This window comes from Cygnus olor, chromosome 1 (assembly GCF_009769625.2).
Source record: "Cygnus olor isolate bCygOlo1 chromosome 1, bCygOlo1.pri.v2, whole genome shotgun sequence".
Lineage (NCBI taxonomy): Eukaryota > Metazoa > Chordata > Aves > Anseriformes > Anatidae > Cygnus > Cygnus olor.
The window spans coordinates 53,661,795-53,685,599 of NC_049169.1; the positions used below are offsets into that span (position 1 = coordinate 53,661,795).

Genomic DNA, 23,805 nt, shown 5'->3' on the forward strand with positions numbered 1-23,805 from the left:
CAGAAGAGCCAGGCTGTCACCCAAAAGATTTCCTTGATCCACATTACCTTCAAAATTTAGTTTTCCACTGCTAAACTTGCCATTTTTTTCATAATTATTTTCATAATTTGCTATTTTTATCATTGTATCATTGTTCAAAGGCAAGTATAGGCCTTAGGATATCTTTCTTAGAATCAGGATTCCAGTTTTCTACATTCTTCAAGCTTTCTGTTAATAATTGGGGAAGGGGAAAGGAATGTACGGGGGGAAGGAGTGTCTCTTATTTAATTTTCTGAATTTGTTTGTCTTGTGGTTTAACCCCGTTGGCAGCCAAACACCACACAGCCGTTCGCTCACCCTCCCCCCTCCCTCTCTGGGATGGGGGAAAGAAACGGGAAAGTGAAGCCTGTGAGTTGAGATAAAGACAGTTTATTAAGACAGGAAAATAATAATAATAATAATAGTACTACTAACAATAATGTGTACGAAACAAGCGATGAACGATGCAATTGCTCACCACCCGCTGACCGATGCCCAGCCTATCCCCGAGCAGCCGGCTCTCCCACCCCGGCTAGCCACCCCTATATATTGTTTAGCGTGATGTCAGATGGTATGGAATACCCCTTTGGCCAGTTTGGGTCAGCTGTCCTGGGTCTATCCCCTCCCAGCTCTTGCTGCACCCCTAGCCTGCCCGCTGGCAGGACAGAGCGAGAAGCTGAAAAGTCCTTGGCTTGGTGTAAGCACTGCTCTGCAACAATTAAAACATCAGCATGTTATCAGCACTCTTCTCATCCTAATCCAAAACATAGCACCCTACCAGCTACTAGGAGGAAAATTAACTCTGTCCTAACTGAAACCAGGACAGTTTGATTTTAAATTTATCCACTCCTCTCTCTTGGGGAATACCACAATACACATTTGTATATTCTCCTCATCTTACAATTAAAATATTCTAGTCCCTAAAACAATCTATCACAAGGATTTTTGGTCTCTCCTGGTCTAGTTCATCTGTATGGTGTATCATCAAGATCAGTTTGTTCAGAACCATGGTCATCTGCATGCCTGAGATACAAACAGGCACAATGACCATATTCAATACAATGTGCCCTTGGTCATTCAAAGGCCCAGATGTGTTTGTTACGTGGTAAAGTCTAGTATGCTGAGAATACTTTCCAGTCTGTGAGAGTGATCATTTAATGTCACAGTCATCCTCAGAGTGGCTCATTGAGCTTGATCAGTATGTGAACAGAGAGCTCTATCAAGTCATTGACCATTCTCCTGCATTAGCTATTTTGCCAAAGGAAGGTAGGAGCTGTAGCACTAAAATTCTCTGAAGAAAATACTTGAGCATTAAAACTTTACAGGCTTTGTTCCTTAAGTGAAGTGGTAATAGCAGCACTGATGCTGATAGGACATCAGCCTTGAACAAAGAGTATTTGCAGCATCACTGCCTTGGTATTTTTGTTAGCTCTGTCAAAAGCCCGGATTAACTTTCTAAAACGGAAAGTAAGCAAATCTGTCTATTGTTGAGTAATATTGTCCCATATCCTTTAGTCCTTATGAGAAGATGATCTAATGGTGTTGTCAAGGATGAATGGCATTCTAGATGGATAGCTATTGAATGTTACGTATCTTGCCTTTCATCAAGATGCTACAGCCATAGAGGAAGAACTAGATTTATAACTCAAACAGTAAACTGAGACCAGATGGGGACCTTCAATCAATCAAGCAATCAATAGAAAGCCTGTGTTAGCTATTTGATTGATAGTTACAAGCTATTGCAGTTCACTTTACGAGTTTTTTTTGTTGGTGGTTTTTTTTTTTCCTTCTGTCATGCTGAAGAGACACAAGTTACATTTATATCATTTCACTGTGATAAGGTTGAAAAAGAAAACTGTTGGAATCAAAACCAGAAATCTGGTTACAGTTACTGAAGTGTTTCTGAAGTGCTGGTTGTCTGTTTAATCTTGTTGATGTAGAGGTGCTGCTCTTTATTTTGATTCCAAGTGATGAGATGAGGGGAAATGGCCTCAAGTTGTGCCAGGGGAGGTTTAGGTTGAACATTAGGAGAAATTTCTTCACTGAAAGGGTTGTGCGGCATTGGAACAGGCTGCCCAGGGCAGTGGTTGAGTCACCATCCCTGGGTCTTCAAGAAATGTTTAGATGTAGAACTTAGTAGCATGGTTTAGTGGTGGACTTCAGTACTAGCTTAAAGGTTTGGACTAGATGATCTTAGAGGTCTTTTCCAAACCTGAATGATTCTATGATTCTAATCCCTCATTGCACTGCCATCATACCATCTACACCTAACATCTGGTGAGCTGCTCTCTCAGGAAGGTGTGATATATTACAGCAGTTTATATATAACGGGTGTTATATATGTACAGCAGTTTGTAAAAATTATAAGTTTACTCCAGAGTCAGCAAGAAACATTTGATGAGATTTTTTAAGACTTTGAAAAGCAGATGAGAATAAGCAAAGTATACAGTTATGTTTTTTGTGTTTGTGATTGGAGGCATCATTCTCAACATGAGATGTGGAAAATTAGTGCCCTCTTTATTGAAGAAAAATTCCGTCTAGCCAGTGGTAGAGGTAGAACTACACCTGCTTTGAAAGTGCTGCTTGAAAATGGGTTTTTATAATTTAACGTCATAAAATGATACTGCAGTTGGTTTTGTTCCCACTTGGTTGAATTGCATGTAGATGTGATTTGCAAAAGCCTGTGATGATATTTTGCTAGATACCATTTACACTTCATTTTATGGTTAAAATCCCTGAATCAGAATAGAAATCTTTTATTTTATATTGTGCTGTCCTAATTATCCCGGTGTCCACTCCACAATTGTTTACTCTCCATTAGTTGAAAAATAAGAATTTGCCACTGACAAATGGAGAAAAGCATCAGGATTTCCTGTAATGTTGTCTTTCTGTGCCACTTATACACCTCATGAACAGGAGCACAGCAGAAAGCAGCTTTCAAAGAAGTGCTGCAGCCACTGTGTCTGTGCAGATACATGTGCAGGTGTGAGGGCTGCTTAGAGCCAGAGTTGGGAGACTGTGCTGGCAACTCCATGAGCAGCTCACTTCTACCTTGAATCCAAGCAGCAGTAAAAAAATAAAATAAAATAAAATAATCAGAGTACCTTTCAGCTTCTGCACCAGGAAAGTCACATTAACAGACATAATTTTGATCAGTATGGATTAACAATACCAATTTTGTCCACAGTTTATAATACGATTATAGTTTGGTCCAGGTGTCCTTGCTTATTGCAGGCTTTCCTTGTGACTTGAATCAAGTTCTTCAAGTTCCCCTGGCATGACAGCAATTAGGTGTCTAGGGGGCTTCTCCAAGGAGAACCATGAGGCTTTCTACTCCTCTGACAAATTCCTTGTGTTGTCTCTGGTTTAGGAGTTTGGAAGGATAATGACATCAACGACTGTAAGACTCTCTGTGAGGGCAAAACAAAGACCTTAGCATGATGACATTAACTGATGCTGTATTATGTCAGTAATAATCATACAGTTCTTGAGAAGGTACTTTCATCTGCATGTTTCCCAACTGAGATTAAAAAATGGTGAAGGCATTGCTCACTCAGGACCATGAGACTGATACTTAGGAGTCAAACAGGCAAAGGAGAAGACCAGGGTGCCCTTTTCATACATTTCTGCTGAACATGAGCAAATTTTCTTTCTACTTTTTTCCATGTAGCAAACACTTGCAAACATTAGATGTTCTCCACAAACACTAGATGCCATGAATTAAGTAAGCAAACATAGATGACAAGGGGAAGGTCAGAATGGGTATTGAAGGATTGAGAGAACAACTGGGAGAGAGATGTAGGAAAATATGTTGGTTTTTGTTGTTTTGTTTTTTTCTTTTTCCATTTTCAACACAGGAGGCTATATGGAAACAGAAGCAGCAGCACAAGAATCTCTGGGATTGGGCAAACTTGGAACCCAAGCAGAAAAAGACCGAAGACTAAAGAAAAAGTGAGTACCACCTTTAAGTTTCTTGTATTGGCTCATACTTGAATCTAATGTCAGTTTTTGCGTTGTTTTTATGCAGATGTATAATAAGAGGCAGGACCATCTACTATGACTGTTTATCACTTACTATGTGTGGTGTTTTTTTTGTTTTTTTTTTCCCAGTGTAAATGTTTTTAAAGCTGCATATAAAATATAGGAAAAATATTGTAATTTTGTCAATTGTATAATATTGTTTCATTTGCAAAACAGTAAGAGAGAGGCATTTTCTGTTTCACATTGTTATTAATTCTTTATCATTTGGTAACTACAGTTCTTAAAAAATAGGCAAGCAGTGAAAGAACCCTTTTAGTGACTGACTACATGAATTTTTCAGAACAGAGAAAAGATCGTTTGCGTTATACATTGAACAAATTATTATTTCTGTCTATAGAAGTTAAAGGCTCCCCATAAACCCTAGCAGCTTCACTTTCTTTTGCTTGTCAGCAAACGGCAACCTAGCTTGTTGTTCACCTAAATCATATAATAACTTAGTGCTGACTCTGGTGCACCTACTTGTAAAACCAGTACACTGACTCATAACAGCTGCCAGGAGCTAAGGAGAACTGTCAAAATAAAGCTACAAACACAAAAGAAGCCTCTTGGCAGCATCACAGTTCCAGTGTAATTAGAGGGTGTCTGAGGAAAAAAAAAAAAAAGATAGTATTTTAAAATGACATCAAAAATTCATTTAGTAAACAAACAGGTTTATGTTTCATCCATAATCACTAACTTTAGCGCTATTATTTGATTTTGAAAGCCTAATTTTTAAAATGTTTGGTGTTTTCAGGTCTTTCTGTCTTTTAATATTCCTTTGCAAAGTTTCAAGAGAATTAGCAATTCTAATCCAAAAAAAGCGAGGGATATGTTTCAGCTTTTCTTTGAATTTATGTAGAATATTTTTAACCACTACTTTCATGTCAAGCTACTGATGAAATATGTCTTTAAGTGTGCATATTTGTGTAATGTACATATGTAAGTGTTCAGTTTAAATTAACCTCAATTTAGCAATTAAAGATAGAGATAGCAGTCATTATGCTAGCTGACAGAGAAATGTTTTATATTCAATTAAGAGACTCAGAATAACATTCACAGGGATTTTGCAGTTGATGAGTCTTGTCTTTGGATTCCTTATCCATACATCTGTTATCACTCACTATTCATTTAGAAATATATGTAAGTATGGAGTATATTACTACACCTTTTTATTGAATTCTAGTAAGCATAAGGAATACTATTCACTTTTCAGTGATTTTTATTTTTTATTTTTTGGTAATTCCTGTTTATATTCCAGCTATGAGGACTGAAGGTACTACAGCACCATTTTGGAAGGGACGAATGGACAAATGTGTTCACTTTTTCATATATTAATAGTTATTTAAACTGGATAAAATACCATAAGACTTGACGCATACTACTTCATATATGACAGTGCCTACCAAGTTTTCAGTCTAGAAATAATAGGTATATAGGTAATCAGTTATTAGACTTTTGTCTAATCTCACATAATGAGACTTTTCCATGCTGTCTTCTTTTCAAGTCTTTCCTTTTTTCTCCTGTGTCTGTCTGTCCTTGGTTCTTTATGGATTAGGTGTAATCAAAATACTCTCTGCTAGAAGGAAAGGAATTTTTCCTTTGTCACTATTCATCCAGCCTGAACTGTACTATTATTGACCCTAATAGGTATAAATTATATACCTATGTTACAAAGATTTTTTTTCCCATTACTTCAGATATGTTCATAGCTTCTCACTTCAGTATCCTTATGACTGATTTTAAGATTATTCTTAATTTACTATCAGATAAATGCTAAGACATTTCTATCATAACTACCATGTGGTGGTAATTTATGTGTAGAATATATAGTTGTAGAGGAACTGTAGTACAGGAAAAAATTAACATTTTTTTAGAGAGATACATGGGATTCAACTGAATTATGATTGCCATTAGGATGTGAGTTATCAATAGGGTAGACGATAATTAACATTTCCATGTAAAAAAATGCAGTCATGTATTTGCATGTCTTACCTTGCAAAGTATTCAGTTGAAACAGTCCAGAAAGTCATTTTAATGACAAGTTTGTCTCAGTAGGTCAGGTTCACTTTTGCCAACACTTGGTTATGCATAACTATCCCTAGAAGTATCTTTCAGAAACATACAGTAACTATAAAATTACTGATTTGTGTAATGCAAATGAGAAAGTAACATTAAGGATGATGGTAATGTATATGATGTCTTTGTAAAGGATAATGTGAGGAGTTTGAGAATAATTTGCTATCTCATGATGTAGCAGTAAGATTTAATTTCAGGTGTTTAACTTGTTCATATTGCTAAATAGGCCCTACAAACCCCACAGAGGCAATGATTCCAGTCTCACTGGAACAGAGTGAGCAGAGCACCTCACCTTCTAAGGATTTCTTTGGCTAATTTTGATTAGGACACAAAATCCCAAGAGAACTAGGCTTACCAGAAGAATAGTAAAAAGACAGGATAAAGCAGGAAGCATTCCTTTGTATTAAATTTCAGGTCTGGGAGAGCTTTACTTATGCTGGCTTTGTCACTTAGAGAAAAAAAATCAGTGTTCCCAGAGCCAATTCCGTTTTTTTATAAAACGGGAATAATACTACATATTGAACTGGTGTTAAGAGTTCAGTGAACTTCTCTTTCAGTTCAGTGGTAAAAACCATACTTCTGATGTAGGAAAGCCAGGGATCTCCCCTTGATGTGAAACCAAAGGTGGGACTCATCACTCTGACCAGAACATTCTCACAGTTTTCATTAGCTTCAGGCAAAATTCACCAGAATTTGAAATTAGCTAGTTAGTTTAAAAAAAAAAAAAAAAAAAAAGGTAGTTGTTCCCATTAAAATGTATTTCTTCTGGTTAAATTAACCTCATAGGTAAAAAAAAAACACTTTAAAAAAAAAAAAAAACACTTCAAATTTTGCATTTTCGAATGTATTGAACTCTATCAGTAATTTAGCAAGTATGCCCACTAACTTAGGGATGGAGAAGCACAATGTTCCAAACTGTGAGCTGTTGCAGCCAGTAGGTACTAATGGTCCCCAGATGTCCTGGCTACCTGTTCCCCGAATAGCAAGCACGTGTATTGACCCTGCTCTGTCCTCCTGGAGTTATAAACACACTGCACTGTGTTATACTATTTTAGCACAATTTATATGCGTAGACTAGATTCCTGAATAATACATTTCACTCTGAAGAGTTTCTTGAGAGAACATGATATTTCTGGAGACCAAATCCCTCTCCAGTGATAATAGTGTCATTAACCTAAATTTCAAAGTTTTCCTGCTTGTTGCTTAGAAAATGCTATTTAGATGTTAAATTTCTTTCAGTTTCAATTGACTACTTAGACATCATTAAAATGTAATTATCATTTTGTCTCAATGATATGTCAGATTTATAAACCTCAAACAAGAATCTCTTTTCATCCAACATTTGGTTATTACAGTAAATATATCTGTAACAAGTGTTTCTCCTAAGGCATCAAAGAGAAATTAAGGAAGCTGTGTATAATTTTTGTAAATTAGACCTGAATCATCTATAAATGTTTACTCGCAGAGGTGAAATACATGATAGATCTAGTTATTTATTTTTTTTTAAGCCTTACTATTTGTAAATTGAACATGCAGTCCAAGAAAACAAAAACAAATGTTAGGGGTATTAGAGCATTTAGGGTGTTATTCTATTGATGGGTACTCTCTCTTAGCTTTTTTTTTTCTAGTGATTAATCAGTCTCCCTGTTAAATAAACGGATACTAGTTTCTCATTCTGAATTTTGTAGCTAGCAACTCCAGCTACCATTTCTCAGTGGCTGTGTATACACACACTTTCCCAGCTGTTCATAGCATCGTCCTTGGTGGGTGTTTTTGTACCAAGTGATAGGATTGTGCTTGTAACTTGGTCTTGCCTTATGCTCAGGGTTTTCTTCAAAGCCCAAGCTGGTAGCTAGCATACAAAGTTTTGGGCTAGTCCAGTTCCTATCATTAGTCATGGAGGGTTCGGATGCATGTGTGTAGTGCCCTCTGGGATAGCTGAAGTGTGTCCCCCACACATAGCTTAGAAGAAGAGTACATAATATGGTGCCTAAAATCAAATAATCTGTATCCCCTGTAAAAAACGCATATCCCCACTGACTTTACCTCAGCTAGTAAACTTTTGAGGCAGTTAAGAGAAACTATGCTTTACTGTCCTTGTTGCTAAAGTATCAAATGACACTAACTTTAACCCTTTATAACAAATCTACATTAACAATTAACTCAGCGAACTTCGAATATTGTCAACAAATGAATCCAGATATACTTCCCTTTTTGCTATAACTGTTCTAGCTGAAATGTCAGCTGAATTCTACTATTCCACAGGAGTTTTGCTCAGGAATGATGCTAAATCATGCTTGCTGAAAGGCCTCGCTAATGGCAAATACATATTTAGGTAGCACAGAAGGTTGAATGAGTTATGCTTTGCCTTTCAAATTGCAAAGTGCCAGTGATACATACCCTTTTCAAATGTTTGATTTGATCTGCAACAGTATGCAATGTATCAGAACATAAGTATCTTCCTGAAGAAAGAAGCATACTGAAGAAAGATGTATGCCTTTTATATTACACAACAGTGTGTCTGATTGGTCATTACAATTAGTATTTCACATGCGCTCTACAGTAAAATGTTTCTTAGAAATGGGAAACAAGGAAGCTTGGCAATGAGCATTTTAAAACTTAAAACAAACAAACAAACAAAACAAAACAAAAAAAAAACATTTAACTGACAATAGCATTCATACTGAGATACAGCTCTACCTGGAAATCATGTAATCAAAAATTATGATTACATTTTTTAAAGTTTTGCTTGTAATCTTGTCCTTCTAGCTAACCTGGCATTTGACAGTGAAGGAAGGGTATGCATATTTCATCCTATGCAAAGTGCTAACATAAGGCAAGGTCTGAGAGACACTCAAATGCTACATAGTCCTAGATTGCCACACAGAGGAGGATTTGACCTTATGCATGCTGCTAGTACAATTTGAAATTGGTCTATGCCATCACTTTCTCGGTGGTCCTAAATCCTATACATAAATTATGTCCATGAAAAAACTTTACATGCAAGTCAGCTAGCCATTAACTGGATCATACTGACAGGATTCTTGTTCAAAAGCAGATAAAATCCTGATACTTCCTACAATGCTTGTTTGATTTGACTCTGGATAAGAATCTCTTAATTTTCTTTTTATTTCCTTTTTCAGTGTAATAACATAAATCCTTTAATCCCACATCTCCAAGACGAGCTTAAGATGTAAGGTTTATATCTTCCAAGGAAAATCAAAATAAATATATTATTTCCCATGAACCTGTTTTGGGAAGGTTTACTCCACAGTATTCCATGTTTTGTTTGCAAGGTACAAACTCCTGACTTTAATCAGATTGCAGAAAAGCGTTGATATGTCAGGACATGTGCATACGCTTACATACACAAATAAAGTCCTGTAAAATAGGCCTAAGCAATTCTTGCATGTAAAGTTACTGTGTAAAAAGAAATCTATAGTATGCATGACCTTATAACTAACCGGAGAGAATCACAGTGCAGCTAAGTTTCAGCTGACCACAGTCACATGCACATCAAGCACCAGTAACTTCCATATTAACAGAAGAACATATACGAATTGAGTTTAGTCCCTTCCAACCTAAAACCAGGTGTGTGTTTTTCAAACCATCTCTATGTTTTTCATTTGTATATCTTTTTCAAAAATTGGGAGATTGAGAAAAAAGTTGCAAAAAATACGCCTCTTGTTCTGGTAATCTACATTTAAATCAAATTGATAACATAAAACAGAATACTTGGACTTAGATTTGCCTCTAGAAAATCAAACTTTTTGATCCCTATCAACAGAAAATACGTCAAGGTAGACCTTTTGGTGGAATAAGAGTTTGAAACACTGTAGTCATCATTTAGTTCCTTTTGAATCCTCACAATGCCTCTTTAATTAGGTTTTATGTGTGCAACTCCAGTTAGAACTTGACATAGTATATTTGTGACTACAAATAATCTGTCCTCTGCGGTATACAAATAGCTGTTTCTAATGACTTTCTTAATTGCACACATTTCAAAAAATGAATCCAATTGGATTAATTAAGGTCTTTTTCTGTGCCATCAATCTGATGTTCCCAAATACTTAATGCTTATTAAACACCATTATATCCTAAATGTACATGATTTATTTTCTTACAGTAGCTCTTAAGAATATTTTTAATACAATTTTTTTTTGTTTTTTTCAATCTTTCCTGAAACTTTAGGAAAATTCAAATTTTGCATTTAATTTCTTCCTTCTTTTCTCATCTATGAGAAATTATCTGATGCAGTAGGTAGCTTTTAGACTTCTCTTTAGTTCTTCCTCCCTTTCTAGCAAACAATCCTCGATTCATTACCTATTATTTTCTATTTTCTCATTCCAATGGAGGAGGGAGAGGTATTCAGTGTTCTGATGAAGTCAAGGATTGTACACTGTGGCCACTGTGGTTTTCCCTTAGCTGAATTGGGTTCTGGTCCTTGAGACATACATAAAGATGTCTTTTTTTAATTACTTTGCCAAACACATTTTTAACCCTTACTGAATAAAAGACTGTTTGAAATAGTTATTCAATAAAAGCTTTTACAATGTTAAAAAGGTATCTTGCTATTAAATTAGATATTAGGGGAATTCTTTCCTTTTGTAGCATTATCAGTGCAAGGATATATGGGTATTTATCTTGCAAAGGATTATTAAACCTTACTCAGAGTATTCTGAGGGTAAAAAAAAGATACAATATATTGTATTTGTAAGAACATAAACAATAATACCTATATTGAACTAATTTTTAAAATCCTGTATTTTTAAATAATATTTTTATCCTTTTTCAAGTATTTTTTTTATTCTTTTCTCCATACAATTTGTATCAGCTTTTAAAATTTTTAATCAAACAAAATATGACAAGGTCCCAATCCCTGCCTTATCTACACAGGTCTACCTATTGCAATTTGAGATTTATTGATAAATATAAGCATCTATCCTCATACATGCAGTTGATTCCTAAACTCTGATCTCCTGCAGATGCAAATACCCTTTCAGATTCTGTTGAATTAAGACTTAAAGGAAGAATCAATAAAACACAGCTGCAGAAAAAGCACCTATGTCTTTAGTGTATGTCTAAGGGAAATCATTATCTACATTCAATAAAATAGTGATGAAATGGTTATCATATGAAAAAGCAAAAGCTAGAATTTAAAGAGCCTTTTTTTCTGCAGTATTTTATTTTTTTTCTCCAGACAAGATGCTCAGGAAGCAAAGAGATGATCATTGATCCTCTGCTGCTGTAATGGGGGAGACTGGAACAGTCTTCAGGTCCCTTAAATTATGCCAAGGCAGCTGCAACTTGCCAACTGACTAAAGCTGCCAGAAAATTGCTCACATTCCAATTAATCCCCCTGTTTATTTCTGTCTACCCATATCCAAAGGAGTATTCAGAAGGATATGTAAGAAATAGATGGTTCAATAGATTCTGTAAGGTCCAAAATAAAAGGCAAAGGATTTCAAATCAGTCTTTACTGTTTCTTTGGTGGAAAATGAGCGTGATGGAGATTTGACACAAAAATCATGAATGTATATTCAATCCTGATGGTACCTCCATCATATTTGGTAATTGTTTGAGTAGTTTTCTAGTCTTCTATTCATATTGCATGCCTTCACTGTCCTTCCAATTCTTAATTTTCCTTTCTTAAACTTTCTGTGTATGACTTCGCCATTTGTTTTCATCTGCTTTTCTATTTGCACTTTTCCTCCTCCTCTCTTCCAGCTGTTCTGCTTATCACACACAAACACAGAAACAAAATTTAAGATCTTGGAACCAGCCCCCTCTTAAAATCACTGAAATGAAAGCAACATCTTTTTAATTAATAAGAGCACATGCTTTTTACTCCAAAGTTTTCTAAAGCTGTACGTACCAAGCATTTTTATATCTCTGTAAATCATTGGTTAATTGAAACATAATATTCTGAGATATCTGGGGTTCATTCAGGCATATAATTTTCTTTTTATGATGGCAATTAAAGGATGCTGAAGAAAGTTTATTATCGGTGATGGCATCCTGGTTTCTCCTACAGATACTTTTATTAATTCTTTTTATTGGTAAAAAATAGGTTACCTAGAGGGCAAAACATTCACACCACAATCACGACTAATCTAGCATTACTAGGACTGCTCAAATTGACATACTGCATAATTACAGACGTTAGTCATCTCTGTGTAGGAAATTTCCTGCCTATTTCAATAAAATAATCCCAAGTCTACGTAGTCATTACTACAAGAAATTTTGCTAAAATAATAGTGAAGTAGATGTAGGAAAGTAAACCTTGGTTCATAGTCAACTCTTAATTTTAATGTGTCTCTGTGGTAATTTGCTTAAATCCACAGGTTCAGGATTTTCAGGATTTTTTGTGTTACACAAAAATCGTTATGAAATTATTCAAATCTGGGCAGCATGCTTTGAGTTGAAAATCTATTCCACATTCACTGCATTTCCAGATCTTTAGTATGAGTATGTGTTATAAATGTGCTGCACTGGTACCTAATAAATAACCAACATCAGTTTAAAGAAAATCTCATTTTGAGAAATGTCTCTGTTCTTCATAAGGACATATAACTTCTTTAAAGCATTCAAAGACCAGTTAGAAAGATTTCAGTAGATATAATGGTGCTATTATTTTATCTATCATATGATTTCTTTATGAACTACTATATGTTCATTAACATTTATGTGCTTTTTTTTCCATTCATCTCTCTTCATCTCATGAAAAGCATATCTGGGTAAGTTAAAACACCATGGCTGCTGAACATACTCATTTTCAGCACCATGTTTATATTCTATTTTTTGTTATTTTTTTTCCTGTGAACCTTATAGAACAATCCCATTTAGAAAACTGACCCAAATGAAAACTTTCAAAGTATTGAAAGCATACACAAATTCAGGAGTTGCTCCTGCAAGGCTTAACACAATGGAGGAAGTACTTGGAGATAACTGCCGTAAATGTTTTTAAACAAACATATTTTGGGGAGTCTAAAGCCTAGAATTGCTTAGACATTTAAAGTTTTATGTCAGTGGAAAAAATTACAACAGTGAATGCCTAGATTAACAAATGCATTTAAGCATAAATTCTGTTTATTTAAATCTCAAAGGACTCAAATTTCTAAACATCACAGCAATCCAGAGTACACAGTTTCTTTTTCTCTGTTTGAAGCCTCATGCTATATAGCTGTACAGAAATATTTCATTTGTGTATATAATTTTTCACCAGTATATTTTTAAGCTTGTTTTTTTTTTATATAAAATTTAAAATTTCTATCTCTTGGAGCTTAGGTAGCAAATTTCATGCATCCAAAGGGTGTATGAGCTATAACTTTCTGATGGCTGAAGGGACACAAAAACTTGAAGAGAACAGGCTTTACTACATTAATTTAGAATGTGTGATTATGGAATGGCTTTTTGTCTATAATTAGATTTAATAACATTTAATCAACCTGGGAACTCCGGGTATCTCTAATTTAGCACAGTACATTACAAGATTGCAAGGTTATGTATTATGCAAGTATGTTTATTTCACAGGTGTTTTATTATTTTTTTCATAGTAGCTGTCTGTAGATCTAATTTGTTAGGGTCTATATTAAGCATTCCTGAACATGCTTCACTTAGCTTAATGCACATCTTCAGAAAGAATATTGCCCTTCAGCTTGCATACACTGACAGCGTACACCTATATAAGATAATTAGTTATTAAATCTATTTTCCTAAGCTGTGTTATGTGGGGTGCTGCTAAACTTAAAATTCCATTTCCTTGTTTTATAGATTTAAAAACTTTGTTTCTTGATTTAAGCCTGTTTTCATATTTCAGTCATTCTTTGCTGAAAATTCTTTAAAGCAGGACACAATACCTTTTGTAAATATGGAAATTGAATTTTCCCCATTGTTCTCAGTCTGCCTATTAGAGCAAGCATCAAAAAGGAGAAAAAATGAGGAATTCAAATGATTTAAAAGTCAGGTTGCCTGACAGCAAAAGTTGCAACAAAATCTTACTCGGTTTTTAATTAGTGCAGTCTTTAGTAATCAGATGGATCCTTTCAGATTAAATTCAATCCATATAATATGAAAATATCAAACCTGAGTCTCATTTCTCCCTACTTCATAAAAAATATTTACAGTCCTGCAGAAAACAAATAGATAGGAGGTAACTTATTTGCCATAGACATTTAACATTAATATTAATTTATACAAATTCAGCTAGTTTATTTTGTCATATGATGACTTTAGCTACACAATTCTAGCCTTTTTTAAATAGTTAGTAAATGGCAATAGAAAAGATAAAATTCAAATCCAGCTCAATTCATTAGAAATCCTCTCTCCTGAATTTTGGAATCTTTGAAGGTGAGTACATTAGTTTTGGAAACACTGTACAGATGAGACAGATGTGTTTAATCTTACGTTGAAATCATAGGATTACTCAGACAAACACAGCATATTTTGTTTCAGTTTCTCTTCTAGAAAACAATTGTGCAATATTTGGTTGTAAACTAAATATTTTAGTATTTTTGACAATGATAATAGTGATAACAGCAACAATAGCAATAATCAGAGGGTCCGTTGGCAAACTCTTTCATCTGTTACCTTTTTGAGAAAATGTCTTATGAGTAAAGGCCATTTCCTAGGATCTAAATCACCCATTGGCCAAAACTTCTAAATACATTTTGCTTGTATTTTACTAGCATGATTTGGTCTCAGTTTCACTGTGCCTCATTTTGAGTTTATCTCACATTCATGGTCACGTTTTTACTAAGAGACATTATAATATACATAACGTAATATCCTTGAGGACTTTTCCTGTGAATCCTCACAGTAAGTGTTATTATTTGCAGAAATATGAAGATCTATGTTGAAATACTGTTCAAATTCAAGTTTCATCGTGACAGTGTTAGGACTTATTTTGTGTACTATGCAAAGTATTTGAATTGTGTATATCAGAAATCCTAAACTGTTATTTCTTGTTTGCTTCATGGGCGGAAGCCCCATCTTCATACAGAAAACTGAATGCTATGGAACTACCTAAATTAAGATTTTGTTAACTTCCCACACAAAGTCTATTTAAAGAACCTTCTTATTTTTAATAAATTTTCTTGCATTTTACGCAATGAGTTGATGAGTGCTGCTGATACAGTGCTAAAATTTGCCCTGTGTAAGGGAGTAATATATAAGGAGAAAATTTCAAGGATAACAACATAATTTTGGTCTTACCTTTTCCCCCTTTCCTCTGCTTCCATGTACCTCTGATGTCCAGAGGGATATGAAGCATTCATAGTCCTCATGATATTAGACAGTTACACACTCAGCTGTGGTATGTAGTTGTACGTGGTGCTCAGAAGAGTGATGCTAAAGAAAATGGGTTATCATAAAAGTACCCTTAAGTAATTTTGGGGCCCTAATCAGAAGACAGTGCAGGGGAGGCAAGCCCACTTCTCTGCCACACAACTCCTCAACATGATATGATATGTCATTTTTCTTTTCTGTCTTGGAAAAAAAAAAAAGAGAGAGAGAGAAGACAGCCCACTTTATCAGGTACTCTCTTGAAGACAAATGAGTACAAACATCTCTGAAATTTTGGATGAATGCTGAATAGTCGATGTTCATGAAATGTCCTTATTTTGCAAAGCCAGGCTCAGGGTAACAATATATTATAAGTAGCATATTACAGTTTCTCCCACAATGGAAGAGGATTTTATTCTTGAACAGTAATAATGTCAACTTAAAAATACAGCTTTAATTTGGAATTTATTCCAACAGCAGTAAGTGGTTTAAAGCCTTATCTGCAAAATAATACCATTTTGAGTAATGCTTAATTAATGTCAATTCTCCCTTATCAGTCTGTTTTCATATGTTGCCAAGAAACTAAATGAGTATGAAAATGATTACATTTTAATTCCCTATCTCCTTACCAATGCAAAGTGGACACATAATAACATGTAGTACTTTTCTGACAGTCTTAGGAGAATATCCCTAAACTCCCCTGTAAAGCACCTTCAAAATTAGAGAAACAGTACCACGCTATTCATTGTCCCTAAACCTTGTCTTTAGAGTGAAAGGAAGGGGTAGTGAAAAGCTTATGTAGGTTATTCCTCTCGTCTTCCTCTGGTCAGTTATATGGTTTCGTAAGGAAAATGGAAATGCAGTTGCCACAGTCAGACTTGGGTGTCTTCTGTTTTTCAGCTCAGGAAGCCACTGGCTATCCCATAAACACATCAGTTCATTCTGGCTGTTCTAAAATATTCAGATTCTATTCTAGAATAGGCAGATTACCAGATTCATTTTTCTGATGATTTGCACTATTGATCAAAACAATACATGTTTTTTCCTACATAATATTTGAAACTTATTTTGATAGAGTGGAGTTCTTTCTATAGTGTTACTACATATTAAAAGACAACTTGCTATGACTGACAATTAAATGATATCTCTCTCAGTCAAGAAATAGAAATTCTGCTTTCAGTTCTGGTTTAGAAATTGAAGGTTCGGTTTATACAGATCTCCTAACTTAAATTAAAAAGTAATTACATAATAATGTGCTTTTTTTTAAAGTAAAATATAATTTAAATAACTTTAATGTTGGAGAGGTGTTTAAATGAAATGTCCTAGGGAGGGAAATATAAGTTCTGAAGTATACAATTATTTTCAAGGAAAATAAATATTACAAAAATCCTTTTAGTATTCCAATCAGTAAGTGAGGCACAGGCCTTATGGTGCCTGTATTCCTGGTGCACGTCTGAGCAAAGAATTTTAACTTTGCACTAAATATATTTTCAAACCAAAACACTTCTACAAGCCAAGACCCTTTGGATTATGTGTTTATCATACTGTAGTCTTTAGCTATAGCATATGGAGAGAGCATCCCATTTCTGGCCTGGTCTCAGTTTCTTTAGCCAAAATCAGTAACTACAACCATATTTTCCTTTAACTGTGTGAGCCAGACTGCCTCTGAATTAAAAGTGCTTTCCTACTCTTGAAGCGTGTACTTGAGTAATGCTAAACCTCCAAAACAAGCCTCAGGCCAACTCAAATGCTGCAAGGTTACAGGGAACTCCATAGAAATACTCACTTCATAATTCCAATATAAAGAAAGTAACTTTTTTATGGAAGTAAGAACTTAAAGTGAAAGGCATCTTCCACAGCACCTTGGTTCCTGAGGCCACACAGGGATTCAACACCAAATTGAAGAAAGAGGACAAAAGTTCCTCCTGAACCCCTTCTCTGTGTAGACCACATGCCACTGATCTCCTTCTCTGAGCAGAGATTACCACAAGCAAGTGGCCAGTTAAAAAATAAAAAAAAAAAAAAAAGGGATAATTTCCATTTTTTTTATTTATTGTGAGAGCCAGCCCAGCTCTTTCAGCTGTGACGGGGGAAGATAATACCCCAGATAAGGAAAAATCTGGGATCAGGTTCCTCTGAGGATGGTGTCTCCATGGGACTCCAGACTGGAGAAGGAGCTGCTCCCTGAGCTTGGGCTGGCTTTGGGTAAGGAGAAAGTCCCATGGGATTTTGCAGGGTCTGTGCCCTGTCGGGGGAAACTGAGTCTAGGCAAGTAAGGAAGGGGCAGCCCCACAGGCTTGTCTCTCCCTGAAGACATATGTGCTAGCTGGCAGCCCTGGTGCCCCCAGGAGTCACGCCACCTCCTTGGGGTAATGGAGGGAAGTGCTGCACTGCTGCAGCTTCACAGGCACCCTGCAGAACCATCTCTGAGGGAAGGCTGAACCCAAATTCCTCATCTGCAGATAGCTGAGATGTGGGGATGTGGCCATCTGCTGAGTTTGGCCATGCCTCAGTTCTGCTTTCCTAAGCAACCGAGTGTGTATGTCTCTATTGGCCTTCACTACAGATCTCCCTGGGGATATGGGATTCCCCCACCTCCAGCTACAGAAGGTAACATGACATTTGTGTACCCAGATAGCAAGTATTTCTCATTTTACTGAGGATTGTGCTGTCATAGAAAGCAAGGGTAACTCTTCAATGTCTTTGGACAGCCGAGTGGCAATGGATAAGCTATGCTGCAAAAGATGTGTGGGAGGAAAAGCTAGATAAACTTTAGTAAAGCTGTCAAGTATTTGTAGTATTACATATTACTACAGCAGCAACATAGAAACTAAAGCAGCTGTCTTTCTATTAATACACAGAATGAGGGATTTAAACGTGTATGCAAAAATGCTATATGAGTTCCGTTTTTTACTTGAGCTAAATTCTGTCTGGTCCCTTGGCAGTGCAAAACTTCCCAGAGCAGTACTCCTTATGAGTAAGATCGCTCCATTGCTTTTATTTGCTGTGATTTTGCAGTACATATACTTGAAGGGCTGCTAAGGCAGTGAAGAATTGCCAAGGGATAACTGAACCACAAAGACTGTAGTAATAAAGGAGGAAGGAGCAAAATTGAAGCTGTAATTCCAAGATTTCCTTGTTGTGTGGGAATGTAAGCAAATTTTAACACTCCATTAGCATAGTCCCTGTGTAATTTCATTTTCAATACCGCTTGTTGCTGAGAGCATTCTTTTGTGTTTCACTCAGTAGGAGGCTGCAGAATGTACGTTGTTAAATATCAGAAAAAGAAAAAAAAAAAAGACTCTTGAAGGACTGCTTTTTCTATGCCACCACTTCCGTTGCCTTTAGTCATGTTACAAAATGCAACAGTAGTCAGTTAAACGTCTGGTCAAATGGTTGAATGTGTTTAATATAAAGCATTTTCTTGAAATTCTAGCTGACATACTTATACTTTACCAACTATTTAATACTGCTGTATTAGAAGTGAATTTTAAGCCTTGAGAATTTATTTTTATATTATTTTTTTGCCACAGTTTTTCATAGACACTCATTGAAGTCCAGAGAAGCTGCAGAGGCAGGAGTCAGATTGGTATCCCATCAACTCTGTAAAAATATATCCATATATATATGCATACAACTGAGAAACCACATAAATTCTATAAGCATAGAAATATATACATCAGTAAACCACATGGATCTCCTTTTGGATATAAACAATAATAATAAAAAAAAAAGGAACTATTGAACTATTGAAGCTACAACCAATTCATTATTAATCATGAATGGCTTATTTAAGATGCAGAACAGCTGTACTCCAGAGACCTCAGAATTGTGCATAGCTGTTCTGGCAAGGCTTAGGGCTTCGAACACAAACACCGCATAGACCCTGCTGCGTTATATCCAAGCTTAGCTCAGGTCTAGAAAATGGCTATTTAGGGCCATTCTGGGTCATTACCAGACCATAGCTAAGCTAGTCTCAGGAGGATTCCCACAGTTTTCTCTGTTCCCCAATGTCTTCTATTATCTGGGTGCTCCTTTTATACAGATTACCCCATTTCTCTATTGTTTCAGATGAGAACAGGTAGAAACCTCTCCTTTTGTATGGTAGGTGGTTGTATATACCTTTTGTATGGTAGGATGTCAAAATGCATCAAGAAGAATTTAAAAAAAAAAAAAAAAAAAAAGAGTTGGGAATAGAATAAGGAATACATTCCAAAATGGGAAGATGTATTGTTCATTGCATTTTCTATGCCATTCCTATGACTGTCATTGTACTTAACTATTGTTACCCTTAACAACAAGGCATGGTTGTAACTATATTGTCCACATGCACCATTCTGTTTATGTAACGCTTTTTGATCCATTTTTAGACACGAACTTCTGGAAGAAGCTCGGAGAAAGGGCTTGCCTTTCGCCCAATGGGACGGGCCAACAGTGGTTGCCTGGCTGGAGGTAAGTGCTAGTCACAGCTTCGAAATGAGTCATGTTGGCAGGCTGCTTCTGCACCCTCGTCCTTACAGATTTCAGAAGAGATTATTGAAGTCTGCCCCTCTTTCCCTGGCTCACTGTGCCATCAGCACTAAGCAGATTTTGACACTGGGTGGTGTGAAACAGAGTCTGGAGATGAAAAAAGCAAAGTGGGATTGCACCGGGGAGTGGGGATGGGGCAAAAAGAACTATCATCACTCGAGCATACCCTACTACTGCACTTGGAATTGATCCCCAAATTCATGAAATCTCATAATTTCTCAGTCCCTAAATATCTAAAAAATCCTAAGACAGGATGGTGTGCTAAGGAGAAAAAGTAGTTATTAAATTTTATTTAACACAATAACTACATCTGCAGAATTCTTAATGAATTTAATGAATTTGTGACTTTGGTCTGTTTTCAAATATAATATTGGAAAGGGCTAATCTACCTAGATATCATTCAAAATAGGCAGAAGTGTTTCTTAGGCACTTTCACCTGGGATGTGGGAGATCCAGATTGAAATCCCTCTGATTTAGACAGGCAGTTCCTTTGTCTCTGAAAACCGATCTAGCTGCAGAGGGCTCTCCTTTATTTGGAGAGTGTACATGATTGGATTTTGGAATACATCAAGAAAAATTTATTCAGCAGAGCTGTCCACCAATTTTGACAAAAATCAATGACTATTTTATGTGAAGGAACGTTTCAAAAAACACTTACCCAGACCTTGAGGGGACAAGAAGGCAGAAAGTAAGGACATTCTTATGCACATGGATAATCACTCCTATACGGCAAAGCTGTACCAGCTCTATGCAGATACAAGCTCTTTGTTGACTAAAAGAGCAACATCTCTTCCTTGTCTGTACCAAGCATCTGAATATATTCCCACCTATTCTCATGTCTGTCATGGGTATCACCCATTGATCATTAGACAAAATTTGCAGTTTTTTCCCTTCAACTAGAAAAAATAGTCCTCCTCAAAAACCTTAACAGAAGTATGTTCAGAGAATAAGTAAAGGATGAGGAATGAAAGAAGCTGGCATCTACAAAACTTCTGCTTCGTGTTGTAATTGAAGGTTCCTAATGAAAAAGATGAAGTGAAAACTGCAGAAAGGCAATTTAAGTGTTCAAATATGACCTTGGAAAATTAGATTATATCTTCCTTCCAAAACAAACAAACTGTTAATATAGAGCATTTGTTAATTTGGCTGCTAACGGACTTTTTCATAACAGTTTGACAGTTCTGTAGTCAGATTTGTATCAGTCAGAAATATTCACTATTATAATCAAAACTGAAATGCTGGAAGGGTGAACATGCAAAGGTCTAGACAAATCTAAGTACTGAAAACAATCTGTCCCTTAATGTTCTTCATGGTGATGTAAAATGTGACAATTTCTGACAATTTAAGCCCTAATCATTTTTTCTTTTATGTTTTTTAGCCTTGAATCTTAGCTGCAAAATAGGATATGCTTCCTGCTGTCTCAAAGACAGATTATAAAGAGAAATTGGTATCTATGAACTTCTTGGGAAACATAGTGAGAGTAGCCCAAGTGGAAGTTTATGTAGTGGTATTCAATCCAAATAGCATACTGATGACAAAAAAGATATTAGGGCAGAAGTACTGAATTTATTCAGAGGACATCAGTGCATTCAGTCAGCAGATGGACTCTGTATACATTTCATACTCTCCTGGGGAAAATGTAATGTGTGACCCTTGGAATAAAAACTGAAATTAATATTAAAGGAGCCAAAGAACCAAATTAAAGTACTACATATTATAGCAATTGTGACATTTCCAAACTTTTCAGCGCTCAGCTTCTCAGCATTAGCCTTTATTCTCGTCATTTGTATGTAGCACAGGCACAGCTGAGATGTATTTTAAGAATTGTGACTTTTCTTAACTAATGGTCGAAAAGTATATCAAACTTGATCTGTCAATTTGCTGCCTAGCACGATGAATGTGTCCTGCTTTTAGGAACTGTTTTCATCTACCTTCATCTTCTGATAGAGACAGCCGTTTGTTGAACAAATTTAAAGAACAAATTTACCTAATTATTTAAAGAACTCATTTACCTAACAAACAGCAAACATATCAATCTATTTCTGCAAGGTGAATAACTCACAATGTTTATGCTTTCCTGCTTTTTGAGTGCACGTATGAAAAAAATGTCAAATTTAATGCAAATATTAAATACATTTTAAATCTATGCTTAGTTTCCACATAGGGCTTTGTTTAAGCACAGCTGGATGTAGTCTATGTAATTTTTGTTTTCATTTTTTGACTTTCTAGAGACTTTGTATTTCATTGCAGTTAGTTGGGACTAGATCATATTTTTCAGGTTCAGACTAGCATTGGATGGGGTGTAGTTGCTCATCCATCAGCGGAAAGAGCTTTTTGAGATGATGCAGTCATTCGTCAAGCTTACTGATACATCAGAACAGGCCGTACGGAAAAGCCTGTCTGAGCTCTTTTGAAATCTGACATTCTACTCTGTTTTCTCTGTCATAAAAGTGATCTAACAGCTGTCTTTTAGGTAAATGGTTCCCGGGTAGGTTGTAGATTTGTTATCAGCCACACAGTACTTCAGTGCAGTTAGAAATTAAACACAGCGCTGCTGCTGACCTAGGCTACTAAGTCTAACATAAGAAGAAAAACCTCAAGTGGCAAGTACATATCTTCTGTAGCTGTGTTCACATTTTGCTGTGACTTCTAACCAGTATTTCCAGCAGTAGTGTGACACCATACTAGACTGTTCCCAGATTTGCAGTAAGCCTAGTCCTCACTAGGTTATCTGCACTGTTCTTGGAAAAAATGAGCTGAGAAGGGTAAGATTGTGCCCACAAGTACACCATAGGGACTCACATGGAAAGAGAGATAAAGCCATTTTTAGTAGAAAAGGGGAAAATGACTTAATCAATTCTTATTAGATTGTTTTCTGTATATGATAAGACTATCAAACTGCCAATAATACTGACTTGTGCCAAGATTTGTTTGTTAAAGGCACAGGAATGGAGGAGCCTAGGTGACAGAGAAACAACTGTAAAAATAATCCAAAGCATCCCTTGCATTCTGGCTTATAATAAAAGCAACAAAAAGAGTTCATGTGAAGCCATGGCAATGGTTCTAAAACAATTTCATTTTAATAAATAGTATGATTGTTATACTAATTTTTGTGTATTACCATGCTTATTCAGGCTGATAGTTGCCTCGATGATAAATTTCATGACAGAAATTAAGCAATGCCTTGAACAAATGTGTACTTTATCTCAACAGCTCTGGCTAGGAATGCCAGCTTGGTATGTTGCTGCCTGCCGTGCCAATGTGAAGAGTGGAGCTATTATGTCTGCTTTGTCCGATACCGAGATTCAAAGAGAAATTGGAATCAGCAATCCTCTTCATCGCTTAAAACTCCGATTAGCAATCCAGGAGATGGTATCACTCACAAGTCCATCAGCACCTCCAACATCCAGAACAGTGAGTCCTGTTCAGATAGCTTCTTCTTTCCCACTTCACTCTGCAGGAGTCTGCAGAAAGGCTTTTGTAGTTAGAGAGTGACTCTGGTAACACACAATTCACAATCAGTGTGAACTGTCCTCTAAAGAGTTGGAAGTACTTGTTCATCAATCACTCGATTGTTGGTCGCTGATATTTGTCCTTTAGCTGATACCTTTTTTAAGATGCGCTTTTGACTAACCTTATTTGTAGTTTTAACTGCCTTTCTCTTCCTTCAGGTCAAATCTCCCAACCAAATCAGATTGTGTTTCTCTTCTTTTGTTATTTATCGTATTTTTGTTTGTGGGGTGGGGTAAGGCAGGAGAGGGAAGAGGTTAGTTATTTAGGAATACAACTATTCTGAATCTTGTTCACTTTCCCCCTTTTTATATCCTTTCAAATGTTTTCCAGTCTGAGTTGGCTGCTTTTAGGTTCTTCATGCTTTTA

General features: G+C 36.0%; 1 protein-coding gene across 13 annotated transcripts in view; it reads left to right on the top strand.

Annotated features, from left to right (window-relative positions):
- The window catches only part of PPFIA2 (PTPRF interacting protein alpha 2), a 335,497-nt gene that overhangs the window by 295,438 nt on the left and 16,254 nt on the right, over positions 1-23,805 (top strand). For all 13 annotated transcript variants that reach the window (XM_040558390.1, XM_040558388.1, XM_040558404.1 and 10 more), the window contains 3 exons: positions 3,876-3,969; positions 19,767-19,848; positions 23,140-23,340. In XM_040558390.1, the coding sequence (XP_040414324.1) occupies positions 3,876-3,969; positions 19,767-19,848; positions 23,140-23,340 (377 nt within the window). The remainder of the gene's footprint in view (positions 1-3,875; positions 3,970-19,766; positions 19,849-23,139; positions 23,341-23,805) is intronic.